At 41.9% G+C, this 16,193-nt stretch overlaps 1 protein-coding gene across 1 annotated transcript; it reads right to left on the reverse strand.

Moving 5' to 3' along the window:
* Positions 1 to 1,151: 1,151 nt before the first annotated feature.
* Positions 1,152 to 15,720, reverse strand: LOC127599816 (retinal cone rhodopsin-sensitive cGMP 3',5'-cyclic phosphodiesterase subunit gamma-like). The gene is made up of 4 exons (XM_052064060.1): positions 13,615 to 15,720; positions 2,023 to 2,138; positions 1,901 to 1,938; positions 1,152 to 1,816 (listed from the first exon to the last, which is right to left on the reverse strand). The coding sequence occupies exons 1-4, from the start codon at positions 13,741 to 13,743 to the stop codon at positions 1,740 to 1,742; spliced, it is 360 nt and encodes a 119-aa protein (XP_051920020.1). The 5' UTR covers positions 13,744 to 15,720; the 3' UTR covers positions 1,152 to 1,739.
* Between the last annotated feature and the right edge of the window lie 473 nt (positions 15,721 to 16,193).

Below are 16,193 nucleotides of genomic sequence, written 5' to 3' on the forward strand. Positions count from 1 at the left end.
CATCTTCGTCGCCAAAATGTTGTGTCCAAAAAACGTGAGGACACGACTTGCTTTTTCAACGGTCTTTTTTATTCCCTGATGTCACAGGTCTCAGTTGTCACCCAACCCACCAATGCTTTGCGACACTGCCGTAACATCGTGTAGCAGTATGGTAAACGGCCATATGCTACACGGGGGTTGGGGGAGGGGTGCGAGATGTTTTCCTCTTCCTAGGTGGGGCATGACAGAAAATAATTGAGAACCACTGGTGTAATGTGATTTTGGTTTATTGGATTGAGGTGCAGGATGTGTGGTGGACATCATGGCATTTCATTCATAAATGTAAGCGTGGGTCAATCCCTCTGAAACATTGCAGAAAATAATTTAAACGGATTGTGATAATTAACATCTGAAAAAAAATATTTTCATAGTGCACCTTGTCACTATTGGGTTGGTGACGGGCGTGGTGGGGGTGCATGCAGAGAGCTGGGCCACCATGCATCCACAGTGCCTGTACTCCACCAATATTCCACTGGTCGACGTAAATGTATTCGGTGCACATTGATCGGCTGATCACTAATTGATTGATGTGCATATTAAAGGGGCTTCCTGGTGGGATAGAGGGGGTGTATACTTTGAGAAAGGTGCGTCCACATCATGAATATAAAAAACAAATATTTTGTATCACAGATGCCATCCTGAGTTGTACTTTCCAATGCGGATAAAAGGCGATTTGGTGATCAACTGGTCATCATGTCTGACTCACAGTGCTGCGGTTGAGGGTTCAATTCTTTCTCTGACCGTCCTGTGTGGACTTTACATGTTCTCTCTGTGCCTGTGTGGGGTTTCTCCCGTTTCCCTTTTCCTTGTAAATGTACTACACTTGTATGTGTCTGCTTTGGGGCCAATCACCTGCATTTTACGCAGCTCTAGATAACAGAATCATCCATCCGAATGGAGTTGCACACATCCTCTGTCTAGAGACTGACGACAAGAATTCTATTTTTACACGTCGTAGTTCATTGAGCATTTTCTTCATGATGTCATTCCATCATCAAAAATACCTCACAAGATCTCAAAAAGTCTGAGGAGACTTTTTCTTCCTTTTTTTCCCCCAACTAAACTTCATTCCAACTGCAATAAATAGAATTAAAAATAAGCAACACATCAGCCCAGTGGTTTGATACCTCTTTAATTTAAATGTACAATCCTTATTGATACAAGTGTTTTTTCCAGGTAAGCAATGCTTGTTTGCTAGTTACCAGGTACTTGTAATCTCCACAATCTTATTTTCAGGGGAAAATGAAATGGAAACAACAGTTTCCAGTATTAACAAATACTTTCTTGTCTGACATTGTTGCCAAGAGGTTTTGCTGTTTGTATTGTAAATGATATAATTTCGGGAATGTCAAATTAGCATTTCCAAAAATAAAAATTGGTTTCTCTAAATGACCATTTGCGTATATAGATTTTTTGTATGGAGGGATGTTCTGTTCATTTAGTAAAACTACTGAAAAGCACATTTGTAAGATAAATAAACTGTAAATAGAGATGTAACATTTGAATAGCAGAAAGTGGAGAACGTTTTTCCAGAAAATGCAAAGATGCAGTATAAATCCAATTTGGCGAGTGGTGACAAGAAAACCTCTGTGTGAACCTGAGCTTCACAATTTCTCCCACAGATATGAATTCACTGTTCAGTATCGCTGCTTTTATGGATATACTCAAGTCAGCCAGTCGTCGAAGGCAGTTTTGTGATTCTAGACAATGCCAAACTGAGCCAGGTCGCTTAGTTCTATGTCACCAAATGCCTCCCAGGGACAGATGACTGCAGAGTCTGAACAGTAGATGGACAAAAACATCATATAAAGTTAAACTAAATACCCCAAAATGTTCAAGACTCCCCTTTTAAATGACTTACCCCCAAGTACCTCCATCCCTGGAACATCATTGTCAAACCTTTTTGGGGAAAAGAATATAAGCATCAATGTTTGCTGATGAATGTGTAAATTATGTCCAAATATCGAATATAGAGGAGCTTACCCCTTCTGCCCAGCTTTGGGAGCCTTGCTCTTAAACTGTCTGGTTTCCTTCTTTTTGAATTTAGGAGGAGCGGCCTTGTTTCCTTGTTCTCCTGCTGATGTGTTCATCTTGGAAGCCTTTAATTAAAACGTGGAAAAGGGAAGCCCTAATTTCACTGAGCTGCTCATTCAAACATGTCTCTTGTGTTGTGACCCCACATTCATCATACTTTCATACATCTTATAGAATGACTCAAGTGTAGCAATGACACATTATTTCCAACATACTTGCCAATACGTTTGAATGTACTAACAAGTACATTTGAATTAAAATGTCGGTCCAAAATTTTACTCCTCATTGGCAGTTTCACACTTCTGTACATTGGTAATGGTGACTTGTAAAAAGAAGCGTTCAAAAACATGGATGGTTTTGATTTTATACTGTCAAATAAGGTTTGTGGCTGGCTACCAGTTCGGGGTGTCCCCCGCTTGCTGCCCGAGGACAGCTGGGATGGGCTCCAGCACCCCCGCGACCCTAGTGAGGATGAAGCGGTTCGGAAGACGAATGAATGAATGAATGATAAGCATGAGGGAATGTTTCATTTAGTAACAAAACTTTCTTTGACTTCTTTCATCCAGTAGATGTCCCCATGTGGCTTTCACTGAAGCACCAACGTTCCGAATCTATTTTAGCAGAATTTGAAGGAAAGACTCAATCAACACTTCATAAAGCATGTGTCCATCTCGGCAGGTGCCTGTCTGATGTCCCAAAGCAGAAGCTCCTCCTCCTCATCCATACAAATAAAACTTTCCTTACATGATTGTGTTAAAAATAGTCGCCATCGTGTTGCCTTAACTCTTATTCGCTGATTCTTCTTTTATGCTTGGGCTTCTTCTCAATTTTCCACCTTTGGCTGTGCTACAGCACCATTTCAGACATAGCATATCGTACCTTCAGCGGCTTGTGGGCACACACGTTAATTGAAGCGTTTCCATGTTTACAAGATTTTTTTTTTTTTTTTGAAGGAACAAAACCGGTTCTGTTTCTGCGCGACCAGCAGACTTCAGTCTAAACTTTACAAATGAGAACATTTTTATATTTTAATGATATTTGTGCCAGTGCTGAAGTCAAAAGTAAGCTGCAACACAATTAGTGTGCATTAGTGGCCAAAGTTTGCTTCTAACGAGATTACTCGCCTCCATCTCATGTTCTGTGACAAAAGTGGATTAGAACAAGGATTATAATCTATTATTCACCAAACGGATCCCTTGGGCAAGGTCGATCTTGGGAAAGAGGAAAAATTAACATGGGATTAAATCAAGTGAGTAGGAAGGTTAGTCTAGCATGCCGTTGTTCTTCAAGGCCAAGTAGTGTCAGAAACTGCAATGTCAGCAGGTGCAGTGACATAGTGAAGCTTCTCGGAGTTGTAGAGCCACCAATTTCGCCTTTTACTGAACAAAACCTCTGAGGATTTCTTGATATGGCAACGCAATCCATCCATCCATTTTCCGAACCGCTTAATCCTCACTAGGGGTGCGGGGGGATCTGGAGCCTATCCCATCCGTCATCGGGCAGTAGACGGGGGATACCCTGAACCAGTCGCCAGCCAATCGCAGGGCACACAGAGAGGAACAACCATGCACGCTCACACACACACCAAGGGACAATTTAGTGTGTTCAATCAGCCTGCCATGCATGTTTTTGGAACGTGGGAGGAAACGGGGACACCCGGAGAAAACCCACGCAAGCCCGGGGAGAACATGCAGACTCCACAGAGGGAGGCCGGAGCTGGAATTGAACCCGGTACCTCTGCACTGTGAAGTTGACGTGCTAACCACTGGACTACCGGGCCGCGGCAACGCAATGTTGGAACGAATTCAACTTTTCCACCGTGGAGCGTGGTTTCAAATTTTCGCATATTCAAGCCCCCCCACCACACCCAATCACTGCGTCCCCGTCTTAACGAATGACACTTCCAATAGGATATTTTGGAATTTTTTACCCGCAAGCCTCCTTTTCACGGTCTCACAGACTATTTGTTTTTATCTTATTGTCCCGCTTATAATCTTTACAAATACCTTTCAAATTAAGTTTGATCCTTGTGAAAATTGTAATCTTGAAAATGATTTTTTTTCAACATTTGTTGGCTCATTCATATTCAAGTCCATGATAGAGCAGTTTAGTTTGACTCTCTACACTTTACTACTTTAAAAACTACATTTACCATCAAAGAAGAAATGTTGCATTTGTTTTTGAGAAACACTGAAGGCAGGAACAATTGATACCAGTTGTAGTTAATGTAATAAACGTTGTATATCATCATATTATCTACTCTAAGAAACACCACATCCGACATAAATACTTGATCAGATGTTTACATAAAAGAATCAGTATGGGAAAATAACACCCCAAAAAAATTTACTTGTTGTTTTAGGAGTGCTGTCTTCCAAAGAAATTTCTCTTTGCAGAGAAGAGTCAATAAAGTAGCTGCAAGACAAAGACTGAGCCTTCTTTCTTCTTGCAGTCTCTCTATCGGTCACCTCATCATGTTCTCACCTTACTTTTATAGCCATGGTTTAAGCACCTCCCAGCAATGGTTAAGTGACAGATTTGGTGGTCGTAAACCGAGTGGTGTTAACGGGTATTTTGAGTGTTGATCTAACAAGGGGTTTAAAATGATCAAATCCAGTTATCCTTGGTTTAAGGTAAATAAGCCACTGTGGGCAAACCCTGAAAGAACAAATGAATAACGACGAAGTAATTCAGTCAGTCAAAATTGTAGACTTTCTCATGATGTCGAAAGATTGACAAGTACTAAATCTAGTTCGAAACCCTACACAACTAAAACAAAATCACATTTTCTTGGACTAAGGCCCTCTTCGTGTTCCTCGCTATGGCTCCTCAGTTGTTTGGTGCTAAGCTGTACAATGGCTTGAAAAGAAATTTCTTCAACCCAAAATATATTTTTGAACAAAAAGTATTTTATATACTGGTAGCTTATGCCCATGCATTACGCAATGTGAAAAGTGTGACGTCACGAAGGTCCTACCCTTAACTGACTTGAGCTGGATTATCTATACGGCTATCTCAAAATATGCCACTTTAAAGACAGAGGTTATAAAAAGATTGCTTTCATAACTACACACACCAAAAAAAAGCGCCATTTTCTTTGAACACAGGTCCCAACGTGTGGCAAGAGACATTTCTTATGATCTAATAAAATGTATTATTATTATTACAGCAGGGGTGTCAAACTCATTTTTGGTGAGGGCCACATTTTAGTGACCGTTTCACTTGGAGGGCTGTTATGACTGAAACCATATAAAGAAGTCATGAATAACTGTTAATTCAACCATTGTTTTAGTTACTATCATGAGGGGTTTGGTAGCAAGAAAATCCTTAGAATAGATCTCTTATTTATTACATATGAGAATTTGACATTTTGGTAGACATTTTAGAAAGGATCATGGAAGTTGACATGTTTGAGCTGCTTTCGTGGGCCACATAAAATTATGTGGTGGGCCAGATGTGGCCCCCGGGCCTTGAGTTTGACACCTGCGATCTACGGGTTTAATGGGACCTTTACTCTTTGAGCTGTTATAGTGGACCAACATTCCCAGGAAATTTGGGCACAAGAGCATTCCTGGGATCAGAGTTGCCATGTGCATACACAGTACCAACCAAAATCTAGTTTAGGTCCATTTTGACAGCAGTTGATTGATGACAGTGTTGCTGCACTTGAGTTGAAACGTAACTTAGTCACTTGAGTGATTACTTTCTTTAAAGGTAACAAATGTAGATTACAAGTTACTGTAATGACTACATTCAGCAGATACAGACAACCCCGTTTAAGATACAAACGACATCCGGTTACTTTTACTAGTAACCTCCTGCTTTTTTTGGTTTGTTTTTGTTATCTTAATGAAGCCACTGTCAAAACTCTGTTGACAGCACAGAGTATACAACAAATCTTAATATTTTCATTTTTAGGGGTCACAAACCTAAAACAGAAATCTCCCTCTGACAAAAATGTGAATTTGAATCCTCCCACAAAGTATTTCACAATGTTCGTGACAGACAGTCGCCCTCTCTTTCCTGAGTGTTCTGTAATCTAGTTATTTGTTTAAGATAAGATAAGATAAAATATCCTTTATTTGTCCCACACTGGGGAAATTTACAGCCTCCAGCAGCAAGAATGTAGGTAGAAAGAAGAAGAAAAAAAACAACAAACACCGTTCAATTAAGTGCAATATAAACACACAATGGATAAATCGCAGTGCTATTTACAACTGTCTTTCAATTCATTTAATTATTATTATTATTATTATTATTATTATTATTATTATTGTTATTTTTATTCAGCAGCCTGACAGCAGTCGGTAGGAACGAGCGTCGGTATCTCTCCTTCTTGCAGCGCGGGTGTAACAGTCTTTGGCTGAAGGAGCTACCAAGTGCTGTTTAGTGACTTTAGTGAGTACTAGTGTGAGGAATGTCAATATCTCGGCTTGACAGTGACTAACAATGGAGACCTCAAAACAGAGGTCGACCTTTGCCGCGCCCTTGCAGCCTCTGTCATGCAGCCCTTGTGGAGACCGCTGTGGCGCCACCGGCACATATACCGGGCAACAAAATCTACAATGCCTCAGTCGTCTCCGTCCTCCTGTACAGCTCCGAAACCTGGCCACTGAATAACATTCTTGCGGCCAGGCTTGATGGCTTTGACTCCAGCCCTCAGGAGGATTGAAGGCATCTCGTGGACCCAGCACATCACAAATCAGGCTATAAGAGACAAAACCAAACAGCCACCAGCCTCTCGTCTCACAGTAATGTGCCGAGTGCGATGGTATGGCCATGTCATCCGCCTGCCCCAGGAACACCCAAGCCGCACCATCTTGGCCTTCAACCCCCAGCAAGCTGGCTGAAGACGACCCAGAGGTGCCCCCCACACTCGCTGGCTGGATGTAATAGACGTGGACCTTGAGGCCTGCAATGTGACCCTGGCACAAGCTCAACATCTTACCCATAATAGACCCAGATGGAGAGACCTCGTTGCAATGTTTGGCTCTACACGCCATGAAGTGCAAGAGGACTAAAGAAAAGGAAAGAAAGAAAGTGTGAGGAATCAGGTGTCCTTCTGTATCTTCTTATTCATTATTTTTTATATTGCAATACGTTTGTCAGGGCGGCACCATGGCTGAGAAGAATGTGCTGTGATTTTGCAAAGTCTATGGATATTGCAGTTTTCCAAACACGTTGAATATTGTACTTTGTACAGTAGTTGGGTAAAGAAAGGAGAGTTAAATTGTTGAGTGGAAGAAAAGATAGAATGAGATTAGGTCTGTGACACGGTGTAACCTGGTGAGTGTATCCGTGGCACAGTTCAGAAACAGAATTAGATTTAGTGGCCATGTATGCAAGAAACACACAAGGAAATCACTTCCCAGTTACAACCGGTTCACAAGAACATAGACAAGATTGACATGGATGAGACAGAACAAGGAATCTGTCAGAAGTCATAGGTTCAATTCCGGGCTGTGTGGAGTTTGTATATGTTCTCCCCGTGCCTCTGTGGGTTTTCTCTGGGTACTCCGGTTTCCTGTCACATTCCAAAAGCATGCATGGTAGGTTGATTGAACACTCGAAATTGTCCCGAAGTGTGTCCATGTGCGCCCTGCGATTGGCTGGAAACCAATTCAGGGTGTACTGCTCGAAGACAGCTGGCATAGGCACCAGCACACCCCCAAGCCTTGTGAGGATGAGTGAATCGCGCTGATAGATCTCCATGTTCATGTATGCTCATTCTGGTTAAATACAGTACATACTGTATTTTAGCAAGGGGAATATTCCTGTCCACTTTCAATCCAGATCTGTATATATGTAACTAAGCAGACCTCGTCAGTTGATTTACTCAGTATTTATGTAACTTTTAGGGAGTATTTAAATCGAGATCAGACATTTTAGATGACTGTTATGTACCGGTAGTATCTGGAGGTTCAATAAGAGTTTTGTCATTCCAGACAGTAGATTTAGGAGTATTTATGGAACAGAGATTTCATAAATTGATTCACTGCTCTGGGAATTATTCATTCATTCATTTTCAGATCCGCTTATCCCCACCAGGGTCTCGGGGGGTGCTGCAGCCCATCTCAGCTGTCTACTGGCAGTAGGTGGGGGACACCCTGAACTAGTTGCCAGCCAATCACAGGGCACATAGAGAGGACTCATACTCACACCTAGTGACAATTTAGAATGTTCAATCAGTCTGTCATGCATGTTTTTAGAATGTGGGAGGAAACCAGGGTACCCGGTGAAAACGCACGAGAACATGCAAACTCCACACAGTGTGGCCGGAGCTGGAATTGAACCTCTGCACTGTGAGGTCGATGCGCTAACCACTGGACAACCGGGACGCCGCTCTGGGAATTAATGACTCTCATATGTTGACATTTTGGTTGGCTTCAGAGGATTTTTAAGGACTCAAATTGGGCTCTGGCTCAATACGTTTTCGAATGACTGCATGGATGTTTGATTCAAACCATACGAGAAAAATAATGCCATATACTGTACATCCATGAAAATGGGTTTTCTCAGTCTAGAGGGTGCTGAAACACTCCCACTGAAAATGGTTCACGTATCCACATCAAACAAATAAAAAGTGAATGTCACAGAAAAGGTTATTCAAATATGAATTTATTATATTTGTAACATTCGTTAACATTAAACAGCACACAAGCATAGATTTACATTTTATGTGTATACAACCCAAGCAGGAGTACAGTGTGTTACACTTTTACAAATGCTGGGCTAAAGAAGGACAACAAGGTACTATACTCCTAAAAGTGACTAGAAGAAAAGAAAAGATTCTTAATGTTGAAGCTGTAGCAAGCGGCGCAAAATGTGAAATGTTACACCTCAAGATCTTCTTCCATGTCACATCACACGGCTGTTCCCATTTAAGACCCAACCAGCTTTCCAGTAAACATTCAAAAGAACAATCAATCTGAATGAATTGCGTTTTGGTAGCACAGTGTTTAGACAATCCCAAACTGGGCCAGATCACTCAGCTCCATGTCACCAAAAGCCTCCCAGGGGCAGATGACTTCTGCATCTAAAGCAAAGCGAGAAAACACATGTTCAAACAGTGTTTGGGCTTTCTCGCTACTTACTTAATCCAGTGACAGGTACCTCTGATGCCATCCATCCCAGGAACATTATCAAATCTAAGAAGAAGATTTCTCCTAATTTAATTTAATAAGTTAACATTGTAATGACCCAGGACTTGTGTTGACTGTTAACTTACTCCTTCTGTCCAGCTTTGGGAGCCTTGCTCTTAAACAGTCTTGTCTCCTTCTCCTTTGACTTGGGAGGATTGGCATTGGTGCCCTCTGGTTCCGCCGCTGCATTCATTTCTAGGAAATCAATAAATTACTGCATTATTTCCAACCAATACAGTAAAACATTTAATGAATGGAACACACTTTTGAAATAAAATAGGACCAAGTGAATACACGGCTGCCGTTATTTCGGTATACAGTAGATGCCCACATTTGTTCACTATTACAGTATATTCCCGTAAAAAGCTGTTCTAAAAATACAGTGTATCAAACCATTTTACAAACAGGTTTTTCTAAGAAGTCGTGTCAGGGGTTGTCACAGCAAGTCATTTGTATGTTTGGCAGTTTTTAAACACCAGATGTCCTTCTTATGCGTGCAACAAAGCCATTTACTGTGGTTGTTGGTGGTGAGTGGGGTTGAAGGGGGGGGGGGGGTTCTCCATGTTGACTAGGATATGAACCCCAACCACAGTGTCCAAAATCAGCAGTGTCACCCACTGAGCCACCCAGCCACTCTCAACGTTTTCTAATAATGTTACACTCAGGGCGCTATTTTCAACTCCGGTTCAAGTTTAGTGTGAAGGCTAACTGTGCATGTATGGATGGAGATTTCTTTTGGTATTTTCGTAGAGCAGTGAAGTTAGAAAGGGATGCTTGCACGGAATCCCCAAAAAGTGAAGGAAACACATCCTCTAATTCCTTTTAATTTCAGCGTCGGCAAACCACGCGGTCTGCACAGCGAAAGTATAAACACATCCGCTGGAGTCCAGATAGGAAATAAGATGCACAAAAAGTATGTTATAGAAACTGCAAGATCCCCCCTTGTGGAAAAAGGGTAGTCACTGTGAAGTGTGCACTTCATCTTCCACCACAATCGTGCGTCTGTTTGTGATAACCCTTCACTACCAACACACACACACACACACACACACACACACACACACACACACACACACACACACACACACACACACACACACATGCACACACACACAAATACACTAAGTAGTGACAAAGCAAGACAGAGTGCTTTTATAAATTAAAAGGCGATAATAATAATGCACTCAATGAATTGATTTGTATAGTGATTCAGAGGATTTGATGTACTCTGTTATCATATTTATTCATGAAATACAATTACATCCACCATACACGTCTGTATAGTAGGTATAGTAGTAAGGTATAGTACCCCTGCCTCAACTCGCGGATCGCAATCCACTACCGGACCGCCGACCTCCTCTCACCAGACCCATGGCAAATTGTATAAAATAATAATTTATAAATTATTTTCTTTTAATTTATTATTTTCACAAATGATCTTCTCATGGCAGCAGACTCTGGCCTTCTCTCCATCCTCATCCTCCTTGACCTGAGTGCAGCCTTCGACACAATCTCTCACTCCATCCTCCTCAATAGACTCTCTACCATAGGCATCACCAACACCCCTCTACATTGGTTCCACTCATATCTCACTGGCCGCTCTCAGTTCATTCAACTTGTTTCTTTTACTTCACAATCCCTCCCCGTTTCTTCTGGTGTTCCCCAGGGTTCTGTCCTCGGTCCGCTCCTCTTCATTGTCTACCTCCTTCCACTCGGAAACATTTTCCCCAAATTTGGCTTACACTTTCACTGCTTAGCGGATGACACCCAGCTCTATCTCTCCAGCAAACCCGACGCTTCTCTCCCACCCTCGTCCCTCTCTCACTGTCTCTCAGAAATCAAATCTTGGTTCACCCACAATTTCCTCAAGCTAAACAGCAATAAAACTGAACTCCTACTCGTCGGTACCAAATCCACTCTAAACAAAGCCGACAGTTTCTCCCTCACAATTGATAATGCCACTATATCTCCTTCCCCCCAGGTGAAGAGTCTGGGTGTCATCCTTGACAGTTCACTATCCTTTCACTCCCACATCAATAACATTACCCGGTCCGCTCATTTCCACCTTCGCAATATAAACCGCCTCCGTCCCTCACTCACGCCGCACACCACCGCTATCCTTGTTCACAATCTCGTCACTTCCCGTATCGACGACTGCAACTCACTCCTCTTCGGTGTCCATCAAAAATTCCTCCATAAACTTCAACTTGTTCAGAATTCAGCAGCCCGGATCATCACGAGAACCCCCTCCTTCCATCATATCACCCCCATCCTCCGACAGCTCCACTGGCTTCCTGTCAAACTTAGAATCAACTTCAAAATACTTCTCTATACATTCAAAGCCATCCATAACCTTGCGCCCCCCTATCTGTCAGATCTTCAAATCTCCATTCCCTCTCGCTCACTCAGGTCCTCATCCTCCCTCCACCTTTTTTCTACCCTCTGCCCGTCTCAGTACAATGGGGTGCAGAGCCTTCAGTCGCTCTGCCCCCAAACTCTGGAACTCACTTCCTCCCAACATTCGTAATATTGACTCTCTTTCCTTAATCAAAACCCAGCTCAAAACCCACCTATTCAGACTTGCCTACCCGCCTTAAATCTTTCTTTATTTATTATTTTATCTGTGTCTTACTATTGGTCTTGGCTGTACAGTGTCCTTGAGTGTTGTGAAAGGCGCTTACAAATGTGATGTATTATTATTATTATTATTATTATTATTATAAAGTGATTTTTCCGTGATACATTTTATATTTGTGGACTATAATCTGCGCATGACCGCGATCGCTTGTTAAAAATATCCGTTGTATTCTTTGCGTGCACTCACAGATGTATTGCAGAGCACCGCAGCAGCGCGACTGGACTGTGTGTTTTTTTATGTTTGACTAACTGGAGACCAGGCGGCCTGGTAGTCCAGTGGTTAGCACGTCGGCTTCACAGGGTTCGATTCCAGCTCCGGCCTCCCTGTGTGGAGTTTGCATGCCCGGGCCTGCGTGGGTTTTCTCCGGGTGCTCCGGTTTCCTCCCACATTCCAAAAACATGCGTGGCAGGCTGATTGAACACTGAATTGTCCCTAGGTGTGAGTGTGTGTGCGAATGGTTGTTCGTTTCTGTGTGCCCTGTGTGCCCTGCGATTGGCTGGCAACCGACTGCCCGAAGACAGCTGGGATAGGCTCCAGCACCCCCGCGACCCTAGTGAGGATCAAGTGGCTCGGAAGATGAATAAATGAATGAATGAATGAATAACTGGAGACCCTGGCTGAGCATGGCATGTCGGCGATGACAATGCACTGATTGGCTCCTTTGAATTTAAGGCGTGCCTACACATAAGCGTCAGCACGCGTCTTTCCCAATACCCACTCATTCAAGATGGATGATTGTGTCAAGAAACAGACGCGTGCGTGACGCCACAATGTGCTCACAGCTTCAGCCCAGGAGAGCCGCACACAGACAATTAGACACAACGAATCGCGGGAGGTTTCGATTGTGTGCAGTTTTGCTCCCGTCTACCCGGGGATCTTGCTGTTTAACAGCAGAACACCGCAACATGGTAAATGAACATCACAATGGCGTCCTCTAAATTTACTCCAAAGAGAAAGGTGGACAGTGAAAATTGGCGTTTCAAAGAAGAATGGACTGACAAGTATGCTTTCATTCTACCTCTGTCGAGCACCAAGCCAATGTGTCTAAATATGCCTAAAGACGGTAGCTCTGGTGAAGAGTCAAAATATTAAAATGAGTATTTTGTTTTGTTTTTGTTAAATTAAGGGGAAAAAAGACAACTACTGTTTAACAAAGTTAACGTGAAAATGTCTCATTTCCCTAATAAAAGGACTATTTCTATCATTAAGCAGGCACAACTTAACAAAACAAAATAGTTCCTGTGCCTAAACACAATACAGTACCTTTCATTATTTGCTGTGTACTGGCAAAGTGAATAATTGTTATTTTCGTGCACCCCATTATTGGTTTGGTTGTGAGGAGTGTTGATTTGTATAAGCTTGGCTTGACCATACTCAATGGGCATATTGGTCTTATTAATTGGTATTATTGGTCTTGGTCTTATTAAAAAAATAAGTGGACCTACAGCATTTGTAGTTCAGGACCACTGGTATAGTCCTTAAACTTCAAAATGTCAACCTGTCCAAAGTGTCAACGATTTTCACCTCTTGAGCCTGCCCAAATCCAATCTTCAAATCAGTCTGATGTGTCAAAATAATTAACCCGTAGGTTCGGAAAACAACCCAGCATTTAAAGTGTTGACCTGACGAGTCATAAGTCCGATGCCCCTCCACTATGTATCGACTGGGATAGGTCAATTATTGATCCGTAATTAAATTTCAAGTCACTCCAAACTTCAGTACAACTCATAAGACAATGTATGGTGCCAGCAGGACCCTAACCTGTATGTCAGTTTGGGGTTTGGTTGAATCCAGAAGAAGACGACGCAGTCTCGAAGGCCTGAAAAGAAAAAGATGCAAAACAAAGGTAATTTTCTCTTTCTTTTTGCACTCCCTGTTCTGTGCTTTCATTGTGCCGTCCCCGTTATATCATGGTCATCCACAAAGCCGTAAAGAGAGCTGAGGCAGGGATATTATCATGAGGGATTATCTTCAGAATTTGAGGACAGTGTGTACCCGTGTTGCAACATGTGCCTCATCTGTTCATTCATGTTAATTTTTCATGTACACAGGCTGCTCATTCTCACCAGTAATTCTGCTTCAATGCAGCATGATGCAGCACAAGCTGTATCCGGTAAATATTACTGCTGATTGCAGGACTCAATTTAACATTTTATTATAGTTGTAGAATATACAGTAGTAGTGTATTGGACAGTGGACCTACACCCTACAGCAGGAGGTCCCCAACCAGGGGAAAATTTAGATTTTTGTCTAATTGCTCAATTTTGAAGGTAAGCCCCCTATCATGATTTTACTTCCATTGTGTAAGATAGCAGCATTTTCACCATGTACAGTAAGTATTTGTGTTTGATTGACAGTAAAAAGCTGAGTGGGGCGTTACTTATATAGGAGAACTTTTCTACGTTTAGTACTAAAAGCACTTTACACTGTTTCCTCATTTACCATCTGATGACACTTCATGAAGAGCAAAAGGGGGTTCGGCCACTCTCCCACTGAGCCATGCCACACCGAATGTTGGTTTGCTGTTCAACAGTTTTGTGCCATTCTTGACTGTTTTTTATTTTTTTATTTTTATTTTTTTGCAAGAGAGCCCTTTGTACCTTGCTGATGTACATGGTACGTGGTTATTTTGTAGTTTACTTCAAACCCTTTGTTGTTGGGTGAATGTAGTGGTATGTAAAATTGAGAAATCTCATGTGAAAAATAAAATACATTAAATGGATGTATTTGGCATTCCGCTTGCATTTTGAATTTTTGTCCATATTTCCAATGGTTCAATGTGGTCCCCCAGCAGCACTGATGGAAAACGGTGGCCCCCTACAGTATTTAAGTTTCCCTTTTGTAGTATGGGGCTAATGAGTTGCAAAATTCTACTGGTGCCTTAGTTTTTTTTTTCTGTTCTGGCAACTACAAACAGTTGCTGCTTTTCATTGTTTATACACAGTGGACATGTGGATAGGACGTCTGCCTCATAATCCTGAGGGTGGGGGTTCAAATTTGGGTGCCTGCCTTCCCGTGTGGGGATAGCATGTTCTCCCCATGCTTGTGTGGGTTTTCTGCACTACTTCGGTTTGTTCTGACTTTCCAAAAACACGCATGTGAGGTGAATTGAGACTCTAAATTGTACATAGATGTGTGTGAAAAATTGTTCTTATCTATACACGCCCTGCGATTGGCTGGTGGCAGCTCCAGCTCCAGCTCACTGTGATATAAGTGAGGACACGTGAAATAGAAAATGAATGGATGGATTCATTGGTTTGTTGATTCTTCTCGTTCTGAATGTTGAAGGAAAAGAAAATTACATTTTGACTCCTCCAGTACCCTATTTTCAAATTAATCAATTGTCCTAAAAACAGTATCCTGACACATTTAAATTTGATTAGATTACAGAACATTCGATCATATAACATCTGGATATTGTCTACCAAAAATGATGCATTCTTTTTACAAACTTAATAATGAAATTTTACCAAAGCTAAATCACGGGTGTTTAAAAACTAAAGATTGTAAACTTATTGCAGGTGATGACACACGGCAAGGTAAACAGAATGTTATCACCGTCACAAACAGCAGTAAATATGGAACATGCTGCTAAGTCCTTAACTGGATTACACAAGGTGGCCTCTTCTGTGAAAGTATTATGCATAGTTGCATATTACAATTCATACATACTGCAGTACCCGTATTTAAATGGTAAATGGGCAGTAACTTGTGTAGATTTTTGTTACAACCTGAATTTGGTCTGAAAATAGGGAAAAATAATCATGACAATAATTGTGCTGTTTCCTCAGCAGACTTTATTTGTGTTTACGATTTGCAGTACAATCCAAAGAAAAATGCCATATTAAATGGACATTTACATGAAATAAAATCATACATTTGCAGTCAATTCTCTCTTTACCCAATGATTTCTGCTCAACAAGAAAAGGCACCGTTACGTTTTACAAAATGTCTAATATTCAATGTAACATCAAAAACCTTCCATCTTCTCATACCAGTGGAACTATGGTTACATTTAGCTCCAAAGATAACTACCTTCCTCTATTAGCAAATGGACACGCACACACACACGCACGCACGCACACACACACACACACACACACACGGAGTCACGGACGCTTTGCATGCACTCACGCTCGCACAAGCACGTGCAGTCATTGACGCACACAGTTGTTGACGCACGTCCACGCACGCACGCGCGCACACACACCACTCGTGAAAGGGGTAGTCCCCTTTATTGCGCCTGAATATGTTGAAAAGGCCTGCAAATTGCCCAGTTTCTAACTAAGGGGCGTCAAACTCATATTTGTCACGGGCCACATTGTAGTTATGGTTTCCTT

The sequence above is a fragment of the Hippocampus zosterae genome, chromosome 4, assembly GCF_025434085.1.
Source record: "Hippocampus zosterae strain Florida chromosome 4, ASM2543408v3, whole genome shotgun sequence".
Lineage (NCBI taxonomy): Eukaryota > Metazoa > Chordata > Actinopteri > Syngnathiformes > Syngnathidae > Hippocampus > Hippocampus zosterae.

Coding starts and splice junctions, on each gene's coding strand:
- LOC127599816 (XM_052064060.1), bottom strand. CDS start 13,743: ATGAAAGCACAGAACAGGGAGTGCAAAAAGAAAGAGAAAATTACCTTT. Junction 2,139..13,614: donor AACCCCAAACTGACATACAG/GTTAGGGTCCTG, acceptor TTTTAATTAAAG/GCTTCCAAGATGAACACATC. Junction 1,817..1,900: donor AGGGATGGAGGTACTTGGGG/GTAAGTCATTTA, acceptor TCTACTGTTCAG/ACTCTGCAGTCATCTGTCCC.